This window comes from Strongyloides ratti (genome assembly GCF_001040885.1).
Source record: "Strongyloides ratti genome assembly S_ratti_ED321, chromosome : 2".
In the NCBI taxonomy this organism is placed as follows: Eukaryota; Metazoa; Nematoda; class Chromadorea; order Rhabditida; family Strongyloididae; genus Strongyloides; species Strongyloides ratti.
The window spans coordinates 10,630,903-10,647,167 of record NC_037308.1 but is presented as its reverse complement, the minus strand read 5'-3'; the positions used below and the strand labels follow the sequence as shown (position 1 = coordinate 10,647,167).

Sequence of the window (16,265 nt, the reverse complement as noted above, 5' to 3'; positions counted from 1 at the left end):
ATAATGATTAATATAATATTTAATAATAATAATATAATTACAATAAAAACATTAATAAAAAGTAACCATTTTGTGAACTTTATTTTTCATTGATATCTCTCAAATAACCTCAATATTTAATTTTTTTTTTAATAAACATATCTAACAATTAAATAATTGTTGAAAATGAAAAAAAAAGTTTGCCAATTTTAGAAATTTAGTACTAATGGAATAAATAAAAATGTATCTTTGATCATTCCACAGAATATTATTTAATAAAAAAAAATTGCTCTTAAAATAATTTCTAAAATTTAAATAATATTTTTATTGTGAACCTTATATTCAAAAGTTTCTCAAATAAATAATTTTTTTAATAGTAATGTAACCATAAAATGGGAACCAATTCGAAAGACAGTGATAAAAATAGTTTAAAAATTATCAAAAATAAATCTCTAAAAGAGTTACCAGAGAAGAATATATTAATTAAATTAATTAAAAAACAAATTGAATGGTTGCAAAAATATTCTACTGATATTAATACATTTTATGTGGTTCCATTGGTTAAACATTCTACCAGACCTCCACTAAAATCTTTAATAAGAAGCTGCAACAATGAAAAAGAAGAACAAAATGAATTAAATGATAATTTATCAAAAAGAGATAACGATTTCAAAGCAAAAATAAAAGGTAATTTGTAAAAAATTACTAATTTATCTAATATTTTCAATTTTATTGTAGAATTAACATTAGATTTATCTCAAAGTACAGAATTCTATATACCAGTACAAAAGCAACGCTGGATGAGTGTTGGCGAATTATCAGTACTTCATCGTATTAGAATTTTATCTCAAATGATAGGAACTTTTACTACGCTAAAGGATTTTCAAATTGATATTATTGAAAAGTACTATGACAAATTAGTTTCTAAAAAAGATTCTAACATTGCTACATTGATAAAAAACTTTTTAAAAGGGTTATGGTCATGCATTTTGATTCCAGATATTTTTAAATTTGATGTTATTGAATATGAATCAATTGATGAAGAAATAAGAAAACATTTTCCAATATCATTATTTAAAGAAAGAAATAAGAATGTCCTTAGAAACCAACCTATACATATTAATTATATTAATCCAACAGAATATGTGAGAGAATTGGAAGTTCAGATAAATTGCTTGCGTACAATAACTCATCTTATTATAAAACCAATGATTGATCTAACTGATCAAGCATACTATATGTCAAAAGAATCAAAAAAAATTTTACAATCACTTTTAACATTAAAGAAAGTATACAATAATTTACCCAATAAATACTATTTTCTCGAAACACATCCTTTACATAAAGTTTATGGTGAACTACTCAATGAATCACCTGAAAATGATGGCCTCATATTTAAATAATAAAAAGTTAAGCACTAAAAGTTAATTGTTATATTTAATTTTAAAAAATGTAATTCCTAAATGAACAACTTTAAAACTATTTTCTTAGATTTTATTTTTTTTACATGAATTGTCTAATATTCGATACCATATGCTGGAGAAAGATGACCATTTCCTGCAGTGAGAGCAAGACGTCCAGTTTGACGATCCCACCAAAGAAGATCTCCATTCAAGGATTGTTCTGCTCTTTTTTCAGAAGATGACAAAACGAATCGAGTGTAAAGGTAAAATGCAAGACATGTTGATCCAACATAAAGAAACACACTACGTGGAGTGAGACGGAAAAATTCTACTTGATTCATGTCAGCTGAATACCATCGAAACATTGCAGGACACATAACAACACCCTCCTATAAATTTTTTAAATATATTTTACATTTTCCAAAACTTACTTTATGTTTCATTTCGTGTGGATTGTATTCTCTTCTAAGATATTCTTTTTTTAAAATTTCTTTTACCCTATATCTCCAAAGAACCGCTTTTTTTTCTTCATCTGAAAGATTATATTGTTCTCCAGGAAGAAATTCTGTTTTCCCATGACTTTCAAAGTATCCAAAAGTGGGATCTTGCCACATTTTTGGAGATTTTACATTTTGATTTGCTGCTGGGCGCAAGAGTCTTACACCTAAACGCATCCTAAAAAGGCTGAAAAATTATTTTGAAGAATTAAAATATTTAAGAAAATAGCAAGAAAATTATATTCTGTCTAAAGTATTAATGACAACGTTTCTCCATTTTTCTTTTCAAAACATTTTTAAATTGGTAAATAATTCTTATTAGTTTACTAGTAATTGTAACAAATAATAATGAGAAGGATAATTTCCTCAAATCATTTTTTAGATTTAACAAAGTCTTCTACATCCACTATTTGTTATAGAAGTTTGAAAACTACTCAGTTACAATATTGGCAACGTTTTGAAAATGAACGACATCATGAACCTGGTGATGATGTTGTTGGAAGAATCTGGCATGCATTTACCTATGATATTAGAAGATGGAGGCGACGATACAATGATGCTAGACGAGATGCTTGGAAAAGGATGAATCCAATTGCACATTCAAAAAGAGAGATTCAAGATTGGGAACTTTTACCATTTAGAACTGAAGTTTTGATTATTGGTGGTGGTTTATCTGGTAGCGCAACAGCATTTTGGATCAAGCAACGTTTTAGAGATGAAGATTTTAAAGTTGTAGTTGTTGAAAACCCAGATACGGTTAGTTTATTATTTTATTTAACGAGTAATTTGTTTTTAGTTTAATGAATCCAATACAATGCTTGATCCAGGAAGTATTACGCAACAATTTTCACACAAAGAATTTATAGAAATGTCTAAATTTACGGCTGAATTTTTAAGGCATGCTGGGGAACATCTTCAAATTTTAGATTCACCTACTCCAGATATTAATCTTCTTCCTAATGGTCATATGCATTTAGCTAGAACTGATGAAGAAGCTAATAAATTAAAAGAAATATGGAAAACTCAAGTTTCAATGAATGCGAAAGTAGCATATTATAATAAAGAAGAACTTAAAAAAGAATTTCCGTATATGAATTTTAAAGATGTGGTAGCTGGAACTTATGGTCTTGAGAATGAGGGATCTATTGATACATGGCAGTTAATTTCAGCTCTTCGTGAGAAAAACATTACATTAGGAGTTCATTATGTTAAAGGAGAAGTTGAAGATTTTTTATTTGAAAGAGATCCAAGATTATCGGATAATATGACTGATTCTGAAGATCCTGATGATGATACACCTTATAAAGGAAAACTAAATGGAGTTATTATTAAACCAAAAATGACTGGTGCTTCTCCAAGACCTATACGAACACATATGATTGTTAATGCAGCCGGTCCATGGTCTGGAAAAATTGCTGAGCTTGCTGGAATTGGTAAAGGAAAAGGTTTATTATCAGTACCAGTTCCTGTAAAGGCAAAAAAAAAGATGACTTATGTTATACATGCACCAGATGTACCTGCTGTTGATTTTCCAGCTCTTGTAGATCCTTCTGGAATTTATGTTAGACCACAAGATGTCGGTTTTAAATTTATTGTAGAAAAAAAATATTCTTTGGAGGAAGAAAATTTAATTAATCATAGTAATTTAGATGTTGACTATGACTATTTTTATAATGTTATATGGCCTGCATTAGTTGAAAGAGTACCAGGATTTAAGAATATAAATATAGTGAATGCATGGGCAAGATATGAGGATATTAATGAATTTGATGATGCTCCAATTATTGGTGAACATTTACTTTACAAGAACTTATTCATGATGTGTGGTTATGGAAGGTATGGTATACAATTTAAATTAAGTGCAGCAAGATGTTTTGCTGAAAAATTATTTGATGGTGCATATGTTTCTGTAAATCTTAGAAAATATGATATGCGTAGGATAATGAAAAGACAACCTTTAATAGAACCATTAAAATTTTAATCTTATATTTATTTTTATCATATATATAATGTATATTAGATAGGATTTTAGTAGTAAAAAAAAATTTGTTAGGACATCTTTAAAATTAAAAATGTTGATTTTTTTTGTTCAATAATTTACATTTTAATATAAATATTTATAAAAATTTGCAAAAAAAAGAAATTTTTTATTTCCTAAAAAAAATCCTATTTTTTTAAAATCTAACAGTAAAATTTTTTAATGTAATATAAATTTGAATACTAACATCAAACATTTTTTAAAATGCAATGATTATTTTAAACATACATAATATTAAAAATTTTATTAATACTCTTTGTGTCAATGATAAGATGTGTAGTAGAATTTTTTTTATCTATTAAAAATTTACCGATATAAATTGTCTCGTGAGTTATTATAAAAAAATTTCCATTATGTTCAATAATTTTTATTTAATATATTATAGATACAATAAACGTAAGAGTATCAAAAGTATAATTTGTAGTAAGATATTGAAAAAAAAGTAATTTTTTTAATATAATTGTAAAGTAAATTAGTTTATAAATTTATTTTTTACATTTAGCATTTTATTTTTAGACGCGATAATATTTTATTAAATCAATAATACACTTTCTTTTTATTTTTTGAGATATAGAATGAAAAAATTTTCTATAAAGGATATAAAGTGGTTATAAATTTTAAATATTTTTAAAATATTACTAGATTTTCTACCTCTTGGTTTACAGTATGAATATGGCTCCTGGACCGGTTTGATGGTCTAATGGCATGATTCTCCGTTCGGGTCGGAGAGGTTCCGGTTTCGATTACCGGTCAAACCCTCTAGTTTTGATTTCTTCTTATATGAAGATCAAAGTTAAAAAACATCCACGTTTCATTTTTGTTATTTCAATAAATTTAAATAAATAATAACATTGAAATTTTTCAAAAGTTAATATGTATACAAGATAAATTTTTAGAAATATTACTAATTAATTATATATAATGAGTCAATTAGTTAAAATTCATATCACTTTTATTTATTATAATTATTTTAAAATATAAGCAATATTTAATTTAATTTAATTTACATATACCTTTTTTTTATAAAAATTAATAAAACAAGATACAATTTGTAAAAAGTGAATGTTTAAGTTTTCCCGTAACAAATTGTCATTTATAACTCATCATTTTTCTTTATAAGTTTGACTAACTCAATTTCAAAATGAAGTGGACTATTTTCTGGAATACGTGGTGGTCTTCCTTTTTCACCATATGCTAATTCTGGTGGAACAACAAGTTTTCTTTTTTCTCCTTCACACATACCTAACATTGCTTGATCCATTCCTTTTATTACTTGTCCTGCACCAAGTTTAAAAATAAATGGCTTATCTCTGGTATAACTACTATCTACAAGTGTTCCATCTTGAAGCCAAACAGAATAATGTTGATGAATTTTATCGCCATTTTCAGCCTTTCTACAATTTTCAGGAGAGATAACATGTGTTTGTGTAATATGTAATCCATTATCTTCATACCATGATGCTCCAGAAATTGGTCTAAAAATAGATTTTAATTCAATAAAATAATATAAATCTTCTCCAGGTTTAGAACCACGTGGAGCTTCATAATCTTCAAATGCTTCTGTTGGAATGATAACTTTTCTCTGTTCTTTAATACACATTCCTAACATTGCTTCACTCATTGATGGTAAAACTTGATTTCCACCAACTTCAAAACTAAAAGGACTTTTTCCAAAATTATTTCCAATAATTCTACCACTTTTATCTGTTAATTTGAAAAATTGTTCAACATGATCCCATTTCTCTACCTTAATTTTACACTTTGAATCTTAATATATAAATAAATAATAATTAGTTTTTAAATATACCTGGAATTTTTTTAATAATCTCAACTGTAGTACCATCATCTAATTCCCATGATCTTTCTTCACCAAAAACATTAGATATAATAAATATAAAAATTATATAAAATTTCATAATTAAAAGTTAAATAAAATATATTATCCTTTTCTTATATCTAACCTCTTCCACGTCAACACGATTATAAAAAGTGAAACTTTTTTCTAGGTCATCGTGATACAATAAAAAGGCACTTTCAACGAAGATATTTTACTATACATAGTAACGAAATAATAATTAAAGATAAGTTTAAAGGTGTATTATATATTATTAAACAATTACATTGAAAACGATTTTATCACTATATTTATGTATAATTATTTTCCAAATGGTCTGGCAATATGACCCATCTTAACACCTGCGGGTTCAAGACCTCCTGAAAAAGATCCTCCTAACGTATATATTGGTTTATCGCCATAATCTTCATCAGGAAGAATATGTATGTATGAACCAAGTCCTTGTTTATTTCCATTTGCTGTCATATCTGCCATTGTATAATATGGACGCATAACTTGAAGATTTGATGAATCACCACCCCCTGTCAATGTTCCAACTTCATCTAAATCTTTCATACCTTGAGAACTATAACCATAATTTTCTTTCATTGCTTCATCCTGATATTCATCTAAAAGTTTAATAAATTATAGAATTAATAATAATTTTTACCTTCATTTGAAAAATTCAAAGGATCAATATTCCTATTATACGAATTGTGTGAAAACATTTTTGCCCATTTTTGATTTAATAACCTTATTGGATCACTAGCAATAAATGGTAGCAAAAATAAATATATAAGATACCACTTCATAATTAAAAATATTAAATAAATATATAATTAATTTAATCTTATAAATATATTACATAATTATAAATACCCTAAAGAAGATTGACCTAATTGTAAGATATATTGCAAAAAAAATAAATATTTTATCATGGATTATATAAAGTAATATTTAAATGAAAAAAAACAATAATGTAAATTATAAAACAATATACTTTAGATATAAACATTTTAAAAAGTTAAAAATTACATAACATAACTTTTATTCTAAAATACCTTCACAATAGTTTTTTCTCTTTGTAAACAAGTTTTCATTAGTTCTTTAATCTATTTTATATCAGCAACTAATGTTTGGATTCAGATCCCAAATTTCTTCTTTCAATTTTGTAACAAATATCTTATCTTTTTTTTATTTCTATTTTTGCCTGTAATGAAATAACATTAATCTTATTGAGATCTCTTTTAAAGTTACTGGTATAGTAAATTTAAAAAAATTCTAATAAATACGTGAATCTAAAATTAAGCCATTGTTCATTATATTCAAAATTCATCCCATTTCAAGGGCTATCAAATGACCATAAAAGCATATTCAATTTCTAAAAAACGTTGCTAATTTTTCGTCACAATTTTATGGGTAGAATCAGAAATCTAGAAAATTTTCTGCCAATTTCTGAATCTCTGAAAATAATGATGTTAGAGCTATGAAAATTATTAATCTTGACCAACTTTTGAATAGAAATCGAATGAAACTAGTCCCACTTTCATAGGATAAGTATTTACTGAAATACTGAAAAGTCGGGAACAATGAATATTTTAGAAAAATTTCCGCCTTTGATCATATCCTGCTTCAAAATCAAGATAAATGAAATCAGATTTCTGTAATCGTCTTTAAATGAGTTTTCAATTGGGGTCTACCTTCAAAATTTTTTTATATCTTTGAATACGTTCGAGATATAAAAAAATGATAACAATGGACTACGCGCGAAAAAGTACCAAGCACAGTATTTCATAAACGGTTGAAAATTTAAAAAAGTTTTCAACGTAAGGTATAACTTAAATTATAAAAAAAGCACAGCGCATCAAGTTTCATAGACCTGTGATTTCATTAACTTCAGTTATTACACAATTCTTAAAACTTTTTTTAAACATATTTCTTATCATATCTTTTTTTTTTAGAAGTCCAATAAAGATGTGAATAGGCTCAATGAATTTCTCGTGAAAAATTGATCTAGAATCATTTGTTTATTTTAAACATTTACATCATTATCATGGAAATCGAGATTTACAAAAAAATATTCCCCAATTTCGCCTTCAACTTTGACTGCTTTTAACTCATGAATTTTCAATTTTTGAATATTGTTGATTATATTCAAAATTCATCCCATTTCAAGAGCTATCAAACGACTACAGTGGAATATTTAAATTCCAAAAAAGGTATTTTTTTAATTTTTATTTAAAAAAAAGTTTGACATTTACAAAAATAATTTTATAAATTTCAAAATGTTTATATAAATAAACTTGTTTTAAAATTTATTAAATCTTTTTTTTTTTAAATTTATTATATTTAAAAATATTTACATATCATATCAAAAAAAAATATAATCTATCTAAAATATTTATTTTATTAGCAAAAAAAAGGTATCATGTATATAAAAAAAAATATCCAAAACATTAACTATCTTTTTATTTTTAATAAGTTCTTTATCGCCTTCTACTAGTTATAAAAAATACCCTTTATTAATTATATTTGAAAAGGGATGAAATGGAATAGTTTTCAAAATCTTCTATATCTAAGCGTTGAAAAAGTAACTGACTTGATCCATGAGCATCAAGTAACTTCCTTTTTAATTTTTGACATCGTTCAACAGGAAGACGAAGTTTACCATCAGCAATATTTTTTGATAGTTCTACAATAATTCCAACAAGATATTTTAACATTGGAACATCTTCTTGATTGTCATATTTTTCATAGCGTAATAAGTGATCTATTCCTTCAACTAAACTGTCAAGTGAAAGAATTGAATTGTGACAAAAACTAATGACATCAGAAAAATCCATTCCTGATATCATAAAAAAGTCAAGTAAACGAATAATTATATGTTTTTTAGGAATAGAAGCCGAATTTATTGAAGGAGCAGTCTCAATACGTTTGAAAATACTCAAAAGACGATTACACACTTGATCTACATTTTCTTTCTTCATTTTGTAGAACATTAAAGCATTCTCAATTATAGCATCCCAAAGATTGCAAATATCTTCCCCAGAAATATTTCCTCCAATAACAGTTTTGTAAATAACTAGGTTAGCCAATGGTATATTAAATTCATTTACAACTTTTTCTATAACATCATTTAATCGCCAAATGTGTTTTCTAAGTTCATGAAGTAATTGTTTTCCATAGTTTAATTCTTCATGATCAAAATTATCAGTTACTTTTGTTGCAGTACTACTAATGTATAATTCCAATTCTTTGGCTACAAAATTTTGAACTTCTGCACATTCTAAAGCTTCTTTTATAGCTAACATATTTTTTGTTTGACCAGCAGATCCTTTACCTGATTGAATGAAAACAACTGCTTGTGATAACCAAAATATCCTTGTATCCATATCAACAGCCAATTTTTGATCCAGTGCTTTTTGATATAATAATTCAGCCATATACTCATGTCCATTTGTTGAAGATCGTTGAACATCAACAAGTTTTTCAAAATGGCTAGGACAATCTTTTTGTCGTATGTACCAAAGAAGATAATCTCTAAAATCATTAATAGAAAAGTATTTCATTAAGAATTTATCATCTTCTAAAACAGCATCTTCATAAATTTTGTATAAACCAGTTTTTGATGCACTTCTTAAAATGATAGCAATAATATCTTGTCGAAGATCTTCTGTAGCCAATTTGTTGGATTTATTTTTTATTTCTTTTCCAAGTTCTAAAAGAACATATGAAATTGAAGAGTAACAAAGTCTAACTTTTTCAACAGCATGTGCTACACGCTCATTAGATAATGCACTTTTAGGTTGCTCAATATACATATCAGAAAGATGTCCTTGATCAAACTTTTCACCTAATCTAATGCAAAATTGTACTGCATGTTTGTAAAATCTAAGACCAACAAGAAATTCAACACACTTGGAAATATCTACTTGATCAGAAACAGAAAGAAGAATTTTAGTAGCATCTTGAACAAGGTATTCTTTTGCTTCAATATTAACAGCTTCATTAGCTTCTTTTAATATCTCTTCTGCTTTTAACAATTTATAATCATCATTTGAAAATAATGTTGGACATAACTTTCTAAGATCAGATGATATTCCAGTTACACTAGCATTATCCTTCAAATGCATTCTAATTAATCCTCTTACCATTTTTTTAATAATCTAAATAAAAAAAAATATACATATACTTATAAATAAATTTTTACTTACAATTTCATTTTCAAAGAGTAGTTCACAAAATTTGGATTTTACTAAAATTGTCCTCAAATCAACAGGTAATTGATTACAAACAATAGTTAAATTACTTTTAACAAAAATACTCCACAATTGCAATAACTCTACAGTGTTAGAAACCATAGAAACAAAATTAACCATACTTTCACGTTCTCTTTGTTTAGCAAAATTTTTTTCAGATACAGATTGAGAACCTAGATTTTGTTTTGAAAAATGATCTGTTGCATCTCTTAATACATCAAGTGGTTTAAAATTACGAAGGAATGAAGGTGCTGTTTCAATTTCACGAAGAAATGCTGTTAGTTGGCGAATAATACGCATAGCTTGTTCATTGTCAATTGTTGAATAATATTCACTATCCTTCTGCTTTTTGACAACAACCAATTCAGATACCCACAATGAACTAATAACACGACTAAAAAATGTGTATGAAGCATCATGAGCTGTACTATAGATAACATTTGATGTTCCAAATCCAGAATCTAATATTTCACTTTTCTTAAAACTTTGAGAAGCATGAAACTCAACTTGTTGATTAGGAATTAAGGCTTGAGACTGACTTGGTACTGAACGAGTAACAAAAGATGGTCTACTTATTTTTTCATGTACAAGTAATGGTTCTCCATGCATCATAGCAAATAATTTTTTTGCATTTGTTTTAATCATATTATTTCGAGATGCATCAGAACAAATAATTTGTAAAGTCATTGATAAAATATTAATTCTTCCATGAATAGCAACAAATTGTTCAAATTTTTTTGAATCAAATTCTTCAACTTGTATAAAGTTTTGGAGTGTTGATAATGGAGATACTTGTTCAAAAGTTGAAATTGTTGTAGCAGTCACAATTTTGTAACGATACGTTAGTAAATGTTCATCAGTCATAAATGTTATAGGAACAATTGTTTTAGGAATTATATAAGGTAAAGACCTATTTACTCTTGAAGTTAATTCTGATCTTGTAGTTTCTTCCATATCCCATACAACACCTTTAAATCGTACAACTTGAAAATTCTCTAATAATGGTGAATGAAGTGGAAAATGTACGTTACTATAAACAACGACAAATGAATCTGTACAATGATTATCACGTCCATAACAAACAATTGTTGATTCTTTGGTAATAATTGCATTATAAACACATCTAGATGCTGGAAGTAAATGGCTAAATTTTTCATTTTGTGGTTCTAAACGTATATGAGCAAGGACAATTGCATTATAATTGCTATCAACTCTTAAACCATCATTCAAAAATCGTTTTGGTTGATCCATTTGTAAACCAAAATACAATCTAGTACCAAGTGCAGTTACTGCCATAAATGAAATAAATTGTGACACCCATGATTCAATAGGAACAATACACACAATATTTTGAAATAACATTTCATGAACTTTACAAAATCTTCCAGCCAGATAAACAACTCTTTCATTGGTAATTTCACCTATTTCTGTGATTGTTTTTCCATCATTTGATAACAAATATACAAGAATATTTCCCATAGATGAAAGAATATGAATTATTCCCCGACTATTATCAACGGTTATTTTGATGTATTCATCAGTTGAACTTAAAAATGGAATTGATGGAACAAGAAAAGATAAAAAACTTTTAGAATGATTTATAAGTTTAGCTTGACGACCACCAAACCACCCTTTAGTTCGATATTCAATTTCCAATAATGAATTTCCACTAATCATTAAAATACGTCCCTCATTTGTTATTACAAAGTCATTTATTTTTTCACCACCAAGAGATACACATAATTTAGCTTCTGCACCAAAATAAAGCATAGCTTTTTTGTAGTCTGTTATGGGTAAATGATTTGGAGATTCAAATTTAAGTGGAATAATAACAGCTTCTTTTGCTGTAATTAAAACAAGAATATAAGGAAACTCATCATTTTTAAACAATCCTGAACCAACTATACCAACCTTAGCAAGATGAATTATAGAAGTCATTGGAAACATTGCCATATCTGAACGTGTTTCATCTTGCCAAATAAAAAATTCATTGTCAATTGACATCCATGATCGACTTATAATTGGAAAAGTTCCATAATTACTGATACCAGTAGATCCTACAAAAAATCTTATTAAAATATTTATATATTAAAAAAACATACCATGAAATTGATCTTTTAATTCTTCTGGTATACTAGTACATTTAAGATCTCTTAATTCATTGATATCATGATCTTCTAAGCAACAATAATCTTCGTCTCTTGCCCCAGAAACAGTTGTTAAAAATCCATTAGGATTAAAGGAGTTTTGTAATTTTAAAACAGAGAAAAAATCACTACCCGCTCTGTCTGATAAAAGAATATCACTTACAAGATCCTTTTCTGGATTAGACAATCCTATATTAATTTTTTCAGAATTATTAGCTACAAAACTACGATTTTCAAATTCATCGTTTCCAAGATATCCAGATACATCTGGATTCATCCTGTTATTTTCAATAATTTTATGTAAATATTAGTAGGATGTAATTAAGAATTAACGAAAGAGACAATGTAGTAAAAACGATACTAAAACTAAAAACAATTAGGTTAAAATTGGAGCGAAAAAATAAGACAAAAAATGTACGGAAAAATTATGAAAAAAACAAAGTTAATTTTAATAATTTTATACAGATAAATATCTTTATTTATTTTGTTAGTTTATCATTAAAAAAATTCAAAGTATAACAATTCAAATGAAATAACTTTCAAACAAAAAGGCAAAGTATCTTGACGGGAAAATAGTAAAGTATGTATTTAAAAGTTATGTAGTGTTTTGTAATTTTAAAACTATTATTTACGTTTAGTAGAAAAAAAGTGAACTTAGAAAATCATGCTAGTTGGCTAAATATATAAAATAGAAATTTGAAGTTTATACTTTTTGTTGTGTAAAAATAAATCAAACAAGTGCAAACTTTTTAGCTAACTTGTTGTGAAACTTTAAAAATTTTGAAAGAATTATAAATAGGGCATCTACAAATAAGACCATTGCTAAAAACTTATTAGTTGGTTTTTATTTTAATAACAATAACAAAAAAAATAATAGTAAAAACAAATAAAATTTAACTAATTTTTATCTTGGTGTTTCTTTTTACCGTAGATTCGGGAGCGGTGATATTTAGTAGGATTTATTCCGTAGGCTCTTAGACGATCGTCATTGATATCCAATGTATTGTCTCTTGGAGCTTGTTTTTTATCTTGTGTTTTATGCTTCTTTCGGACTGACTTTTTGTGTTCAGATTCACCTTCTATTTTATCATCAGTTTTTTGAATTTTTGCAGGTGGTTCTTCAATATTATTTTCTTCCTCATTTGGTTTAGTATTATTTTTACTTTTCTTTTTTCTTCTATTTTTCTTTTTCGTAAGTTCACTTTCAATAATATTCTGTTGATCTTCTGTTTCTTCTACATTTACTTCGCAAGATGGCAAATTTGTTTCATCTACAAGTTCTTTTACCTCCTTTTTTATTCTATCTTCCTGTTCCTTCAATTTCTTACTCTTCTTACCACCAAAGTCTGTTGAAAGAATTTGTTTCTTCTTGTTAATATTTTTAGATTTATGTTTATAAGCAAAAAGGTCAGATTTTTCTTCCCTTTCAGAACGGTAAGCAGAAACCTTTTTTATAGAAACCCAAGAATTTAACGCTCTATCGTCTGCGTTTAAAATTTCATCTACTGTTAATCCAAAGTCATTAGGAGGAACTGTACGATAGTGGAATCTGTGAATAGTTCCATCTTTAGCAATATCTTCATAGTTTAATGCATAATATTCATTAAAGTACTCTTCAAATGTTTTTTCTTTTGGATTAAACAAAGGTTTTTCTTTACTAACAGCTTCCATCAACTTTGTATTCCTTTTTCTTTTTCTTCTGGATGCTTTTAATTCTTCAGGACGCCCACGTACTTTCTTTTCTTCTACCTCATCTTCTTTTTCCTCATCATCTGACTCTTCATCTACTTTTTGAGTCTTCTTTATTTTTGTAACATCTATATTATCATAATCAGAGTCCTCATCTGATGATAAATCCGAGAATACTGGTTTTTCCAAATCTTCATTTTCACTGACTCTATCATTTTCAAACAATTTTGCCATTTTTTGATCATACTCAACTGGATCAAAATCTTTCTCAAGATCTTCGATGGAAAAATTAATTTCATCTTTTCCTGCAATTTTCTTTAATTTCTCAAGTTTCTCTTCAATTTCTTTCTTTTTCATAGCTCTCAAACGCATAATTTCTTCTTTTCTTTGATTTTTTTCTGCCTCTTTCCTTTCTTTATATTTTTCTCTTTGTTCTTTTCTTTTTTCATTTGTTTTTCTTACTGTATCACTAACTGTTCTTGGGTATTGTTTGATAAACTCTTGATCTGGATCTTCAAATCTATAATTAAATTTCTGTTCGAACTGATCCATTTTTTCTTCTTCTTCTATTTCTTTGTCTAAGTTAACAATTTCTTCGTAAGTAGGAATTGCTTCTTCATCACTACTTACATCATACTTCTTCTCAAGAATATAGTCACGAAGAAATTTATCTGACTCAGATAAATCATTTCTCATCCAAACTTGTTTCAATTTTCCGACAATTGCAGCTTGCTTTCCTTTTGCAGGTTTCTCATGCTTCAACCAATCTACTATATCATCCTTCTCCTTTTTTTTTTCTTCTTCAGTCTTTACTCTTTTTTTTAACAATCCATCGCTTTCATCATCATCAGACATCTCAGCTAAAGCAGCCTTAATTTCATCTTTTGTTTTTTTAAGTTTCTCAAGGTAACTAGGATCTTTCTTAGCACTAATTTCATCATCTGAATCAACAATACCTTGACGTTCAACTATAAGATTCCTTTCATAATCTTTTAATGAAAATGTTTTTTCTTTTTTTTTCTTAGATTTTTGAGTACTTGGTTCCGCTTCATTACTATCAGAATCACTTTGAAAAGCACAATTTTTATCATATATTGAAGGGTCCCTTGTTTTTAAAGCAGTTAATGACTTAAAAAATGTCTTCTCATCTCCAGTAGTCCATTCTGGAACATCACTTTCAGAGGATGAAGAACCCTCTTCAGGTAACTCAGCATCATTTCCATATTTATCTTTTACTAATAAAAGATTACGTTATTCATAAAATCATAAACCTACACTTTTGGAGCTCCTCTTTTCTACGCCAATTTTCATATCGGCTAGCATAGTTTTTATTAATTGTCAACGAAACTTCCTCGTCGTCAGAATCTAAATCAAGTTTACAAGACATACTTTTAGAAATATAAAAAAGATTTAAATTAAACTATGAGTATATATTATACCAAACTATTTCTAAACAAGATAAAAAAAAATCTTTATTTAGCAATAAATAACAATATTATATAGTTTTTACTTGACTTTCAATCCATTTAAGATATGGATCACTTCCTTCTTCAATTGGAAGTGCAATAAATTCAGGAACTTCGTATGGATGATTTTTAAGTATTTCATTTTTTAATTCATTAATTAAATTTTTTTTTGTTTTTATTACTAGCAAACATTCTTGGTCTTCTTCAATAGTTCCATTCCAAGAATATATTGAAGTGATGCCAGGAATAATATTGACACATGCTGCTAGTTTCTCTTTTACCACATTCCTAAGAATTATACTATATACAAAATTTTAAGCAATTACCTTGCTATAACCTTAGCATTTTCCATCTTTGGTACCGTTACATAAACGACAGAAAATATATTTCCCAATTTTAAAGAAACCTTTGATGCCATTAAAGATATAATTAGAATAACAAAGAATCTTCTCACCAACATTTTGAACATTTTCCTTTTAAAAGAAAATGTTGAAATCTCCAAGTAGTTATTATATAACATACATACACATTGTAAATATATGATTTGTTCTCTAATTCTTTTGAATGCTTTGATGTAAAAATCTTTCTACTATATGTAACTACAAATCTACGATGTGAAATTAATAAATAAAAAAGAATAATATATAATTATAAAAAATACAAAAATTTTTTTTTATATTTATAACCAAAAATATATTTCAATCTCAAAATTTTTTTTAATATTTATGTATGATAAATTGTTATTTGCCACCACGTTTAATATTGAATGAACCAAGTAAATGTTTAGTTTTTTTTTAAAGTTTAATATCCTTTTTATTGTTGTCCAATTTCTATTAAATTTTTTTTATTCTCTAACAAGAAGTCTAACCTTTTGAGTTAAATATTTTCTATTGAATATTTACACCTTCATTTAACATTAATTTTTAAATAACACATGTTGGCAGTTCTCACAA

The 16,265-nt window shown here is 26.7% G+C and overlaps 8 protein-coding genes across 8 annotated transcripts; 2 read left to right on the top strand and 6 right to left on the bottom strand.

The window, feature by feature from the left end:
• Positions 1-371: 371 nt before the first annotated feature.
• SRAE_2000340600 (Hypothetical protein) lies at positions 372-1,382 on the top strand (the record flags this gene model as incomplete). Its single annotated transcript, XM_024654595.1, has 2 exons — positions 372-666; positions 718-1,382. The coding sequence occupies 2 exons, from the start codon at positions 372-374 to the stop codon at positions 1,380-1,382; spliced, it is 960 nt and encodes a 319-aa protein (XP_024507951.1).
• Positions 1,383-1,495: 113 nt separating this feature from the next.
• On the bottom strand, positions 1,496-2,056 carry SRAE_2000340500 (NADH:ubiquinone oxidoreductase, subunit NDUFB4 family-containing protein; the record flags this gene model as incomplete). The annotated part of the gene is made up of 2 exons (XM_024654594.1): positions 1,496-1,771; positions 1,814-2,056. The coding sequence occupies 2 exons, from the start codon at positions 2,054-2,056 to the stop codon at positions 1,496-1,498; spliced, it is 519 nt and encodes a 172-aa protein (XP_024507950.1).
• Positions 2,057-2,227: 171 nt separating this feature from the next.
• SRAE_2000340400 (FAD dependent oxidoreductase domain-containing protein) lies at positions 2,228-3,860 on the top strand (the record flags this gene model as incomplete). The annotated part of the gene is made up of 2 exons (XM_024654593.1): positions 2,228-2,635; positions 2,676-3,860. The coding sequence occupies 2 exons, from the start codon at positions 2,228-2,230 to the stop codon at positions 3,858-3,860; spliced, it is 1,593 nt and encodes a 530-aa protein (XP_024507949.1).
• A 1,150-nt stretch (positions 3,861-5,010) lies between these two features.
• SRAE_2000340300 (Peptidyl-prolyl cis-trans isomerase, FKBP-type, domain-containing protein) lies at positions 5,011-5,833 on the bottom strand (the record flags this gene model as incomplete). Its single annotated transcript, XM_024654592.1, has 2 exons — positions 5,011-5,684; positions 5,725-5,833. 2 exons carry the CDS (start codon positions 5,831-5,833, stop codon positions 5,011-5,013), a joined length of 783 nt encoding a protein of 260 aa, XP_024507948.1.
• A 239-nt stretch (positions 5,834-6,072) lies between these two features.
• On the bottom strand, positions 6,073-6,563 carry SRAE_2000340200 (Hypothetical protein; the record flags this gene model as incomplete). The annotated part of the gene is made up of 2 exons (XM_024654591.1): positions 6,073-6,380; positions 6,422-6,563. The coding sequence occupies 2 exons, from the start codon at positions 6,561-6,563 to the stop codon at positions 6,073-6,075; spliced, it is 450 nt and encodes a 149-aa protein (XP_024507947.1).
• Positions 6,564-8,273: 1,710 nt separating this feature from the next.
• SRAE_2000340100 (Nuclear pore complex protein Nup155) lies at positions 8,274-12,434 on the bottom strand (the record flags this gene model as incomplete). The annotated part of the gene is made up of 4 exons (XM_024654590.1): positions 8,274-9,917; positions 9,966-10,006; positions 10,061-12,067; positions 12,113-12,434. 4 exons carry the CDS (start codon positions 12,432-12,434, stop codon positions 8,274-8,276), a joined length of 4,014 nt encoding a protein of 1,337 aa, XP_024507946.1.
• Positions 12,435-13,054: 620 nt separating this feature from the next.
• Positions 13,055-15,233, bottom strand: SRAE_2000340000 (Protein KRI1 homolog; the record flags this gene model as incomplete). Its single annotated transcript, XM_024654589.1, has 2 exons — positions 13,055-15,081; positions 15,122-15,233. The coding sequence occupies 2 exons, from the start codon at positions 15,231-15,233 to the stop codon at positions 13,055-13,057; spliced, it is 2,139 nt and encodes a 712-aa protein (XP_024507945.1).
• Positions 15,234-15,341: 108 nt separating this feature from the next.
• On the bottom strand, positions 15,342-15,730 carry SRAE_2000339900 (Novel protein; the record flags this gene model as incomplete). Its single annotated transcript, XM_024654588.1, has 2 exons — positions 15,342-15,600; positions 15,639-15,730. The coding sequence occupies 2 exons, from the start codon at positions 15,728-15,730 to the stop codon at positions 15,342-15,344; spliced, it is 351 nt and encodes a 116-aa protein (XP_024507944.1).
• Positions 15,731-16,265: the final 535 nt, after the last annotated feature.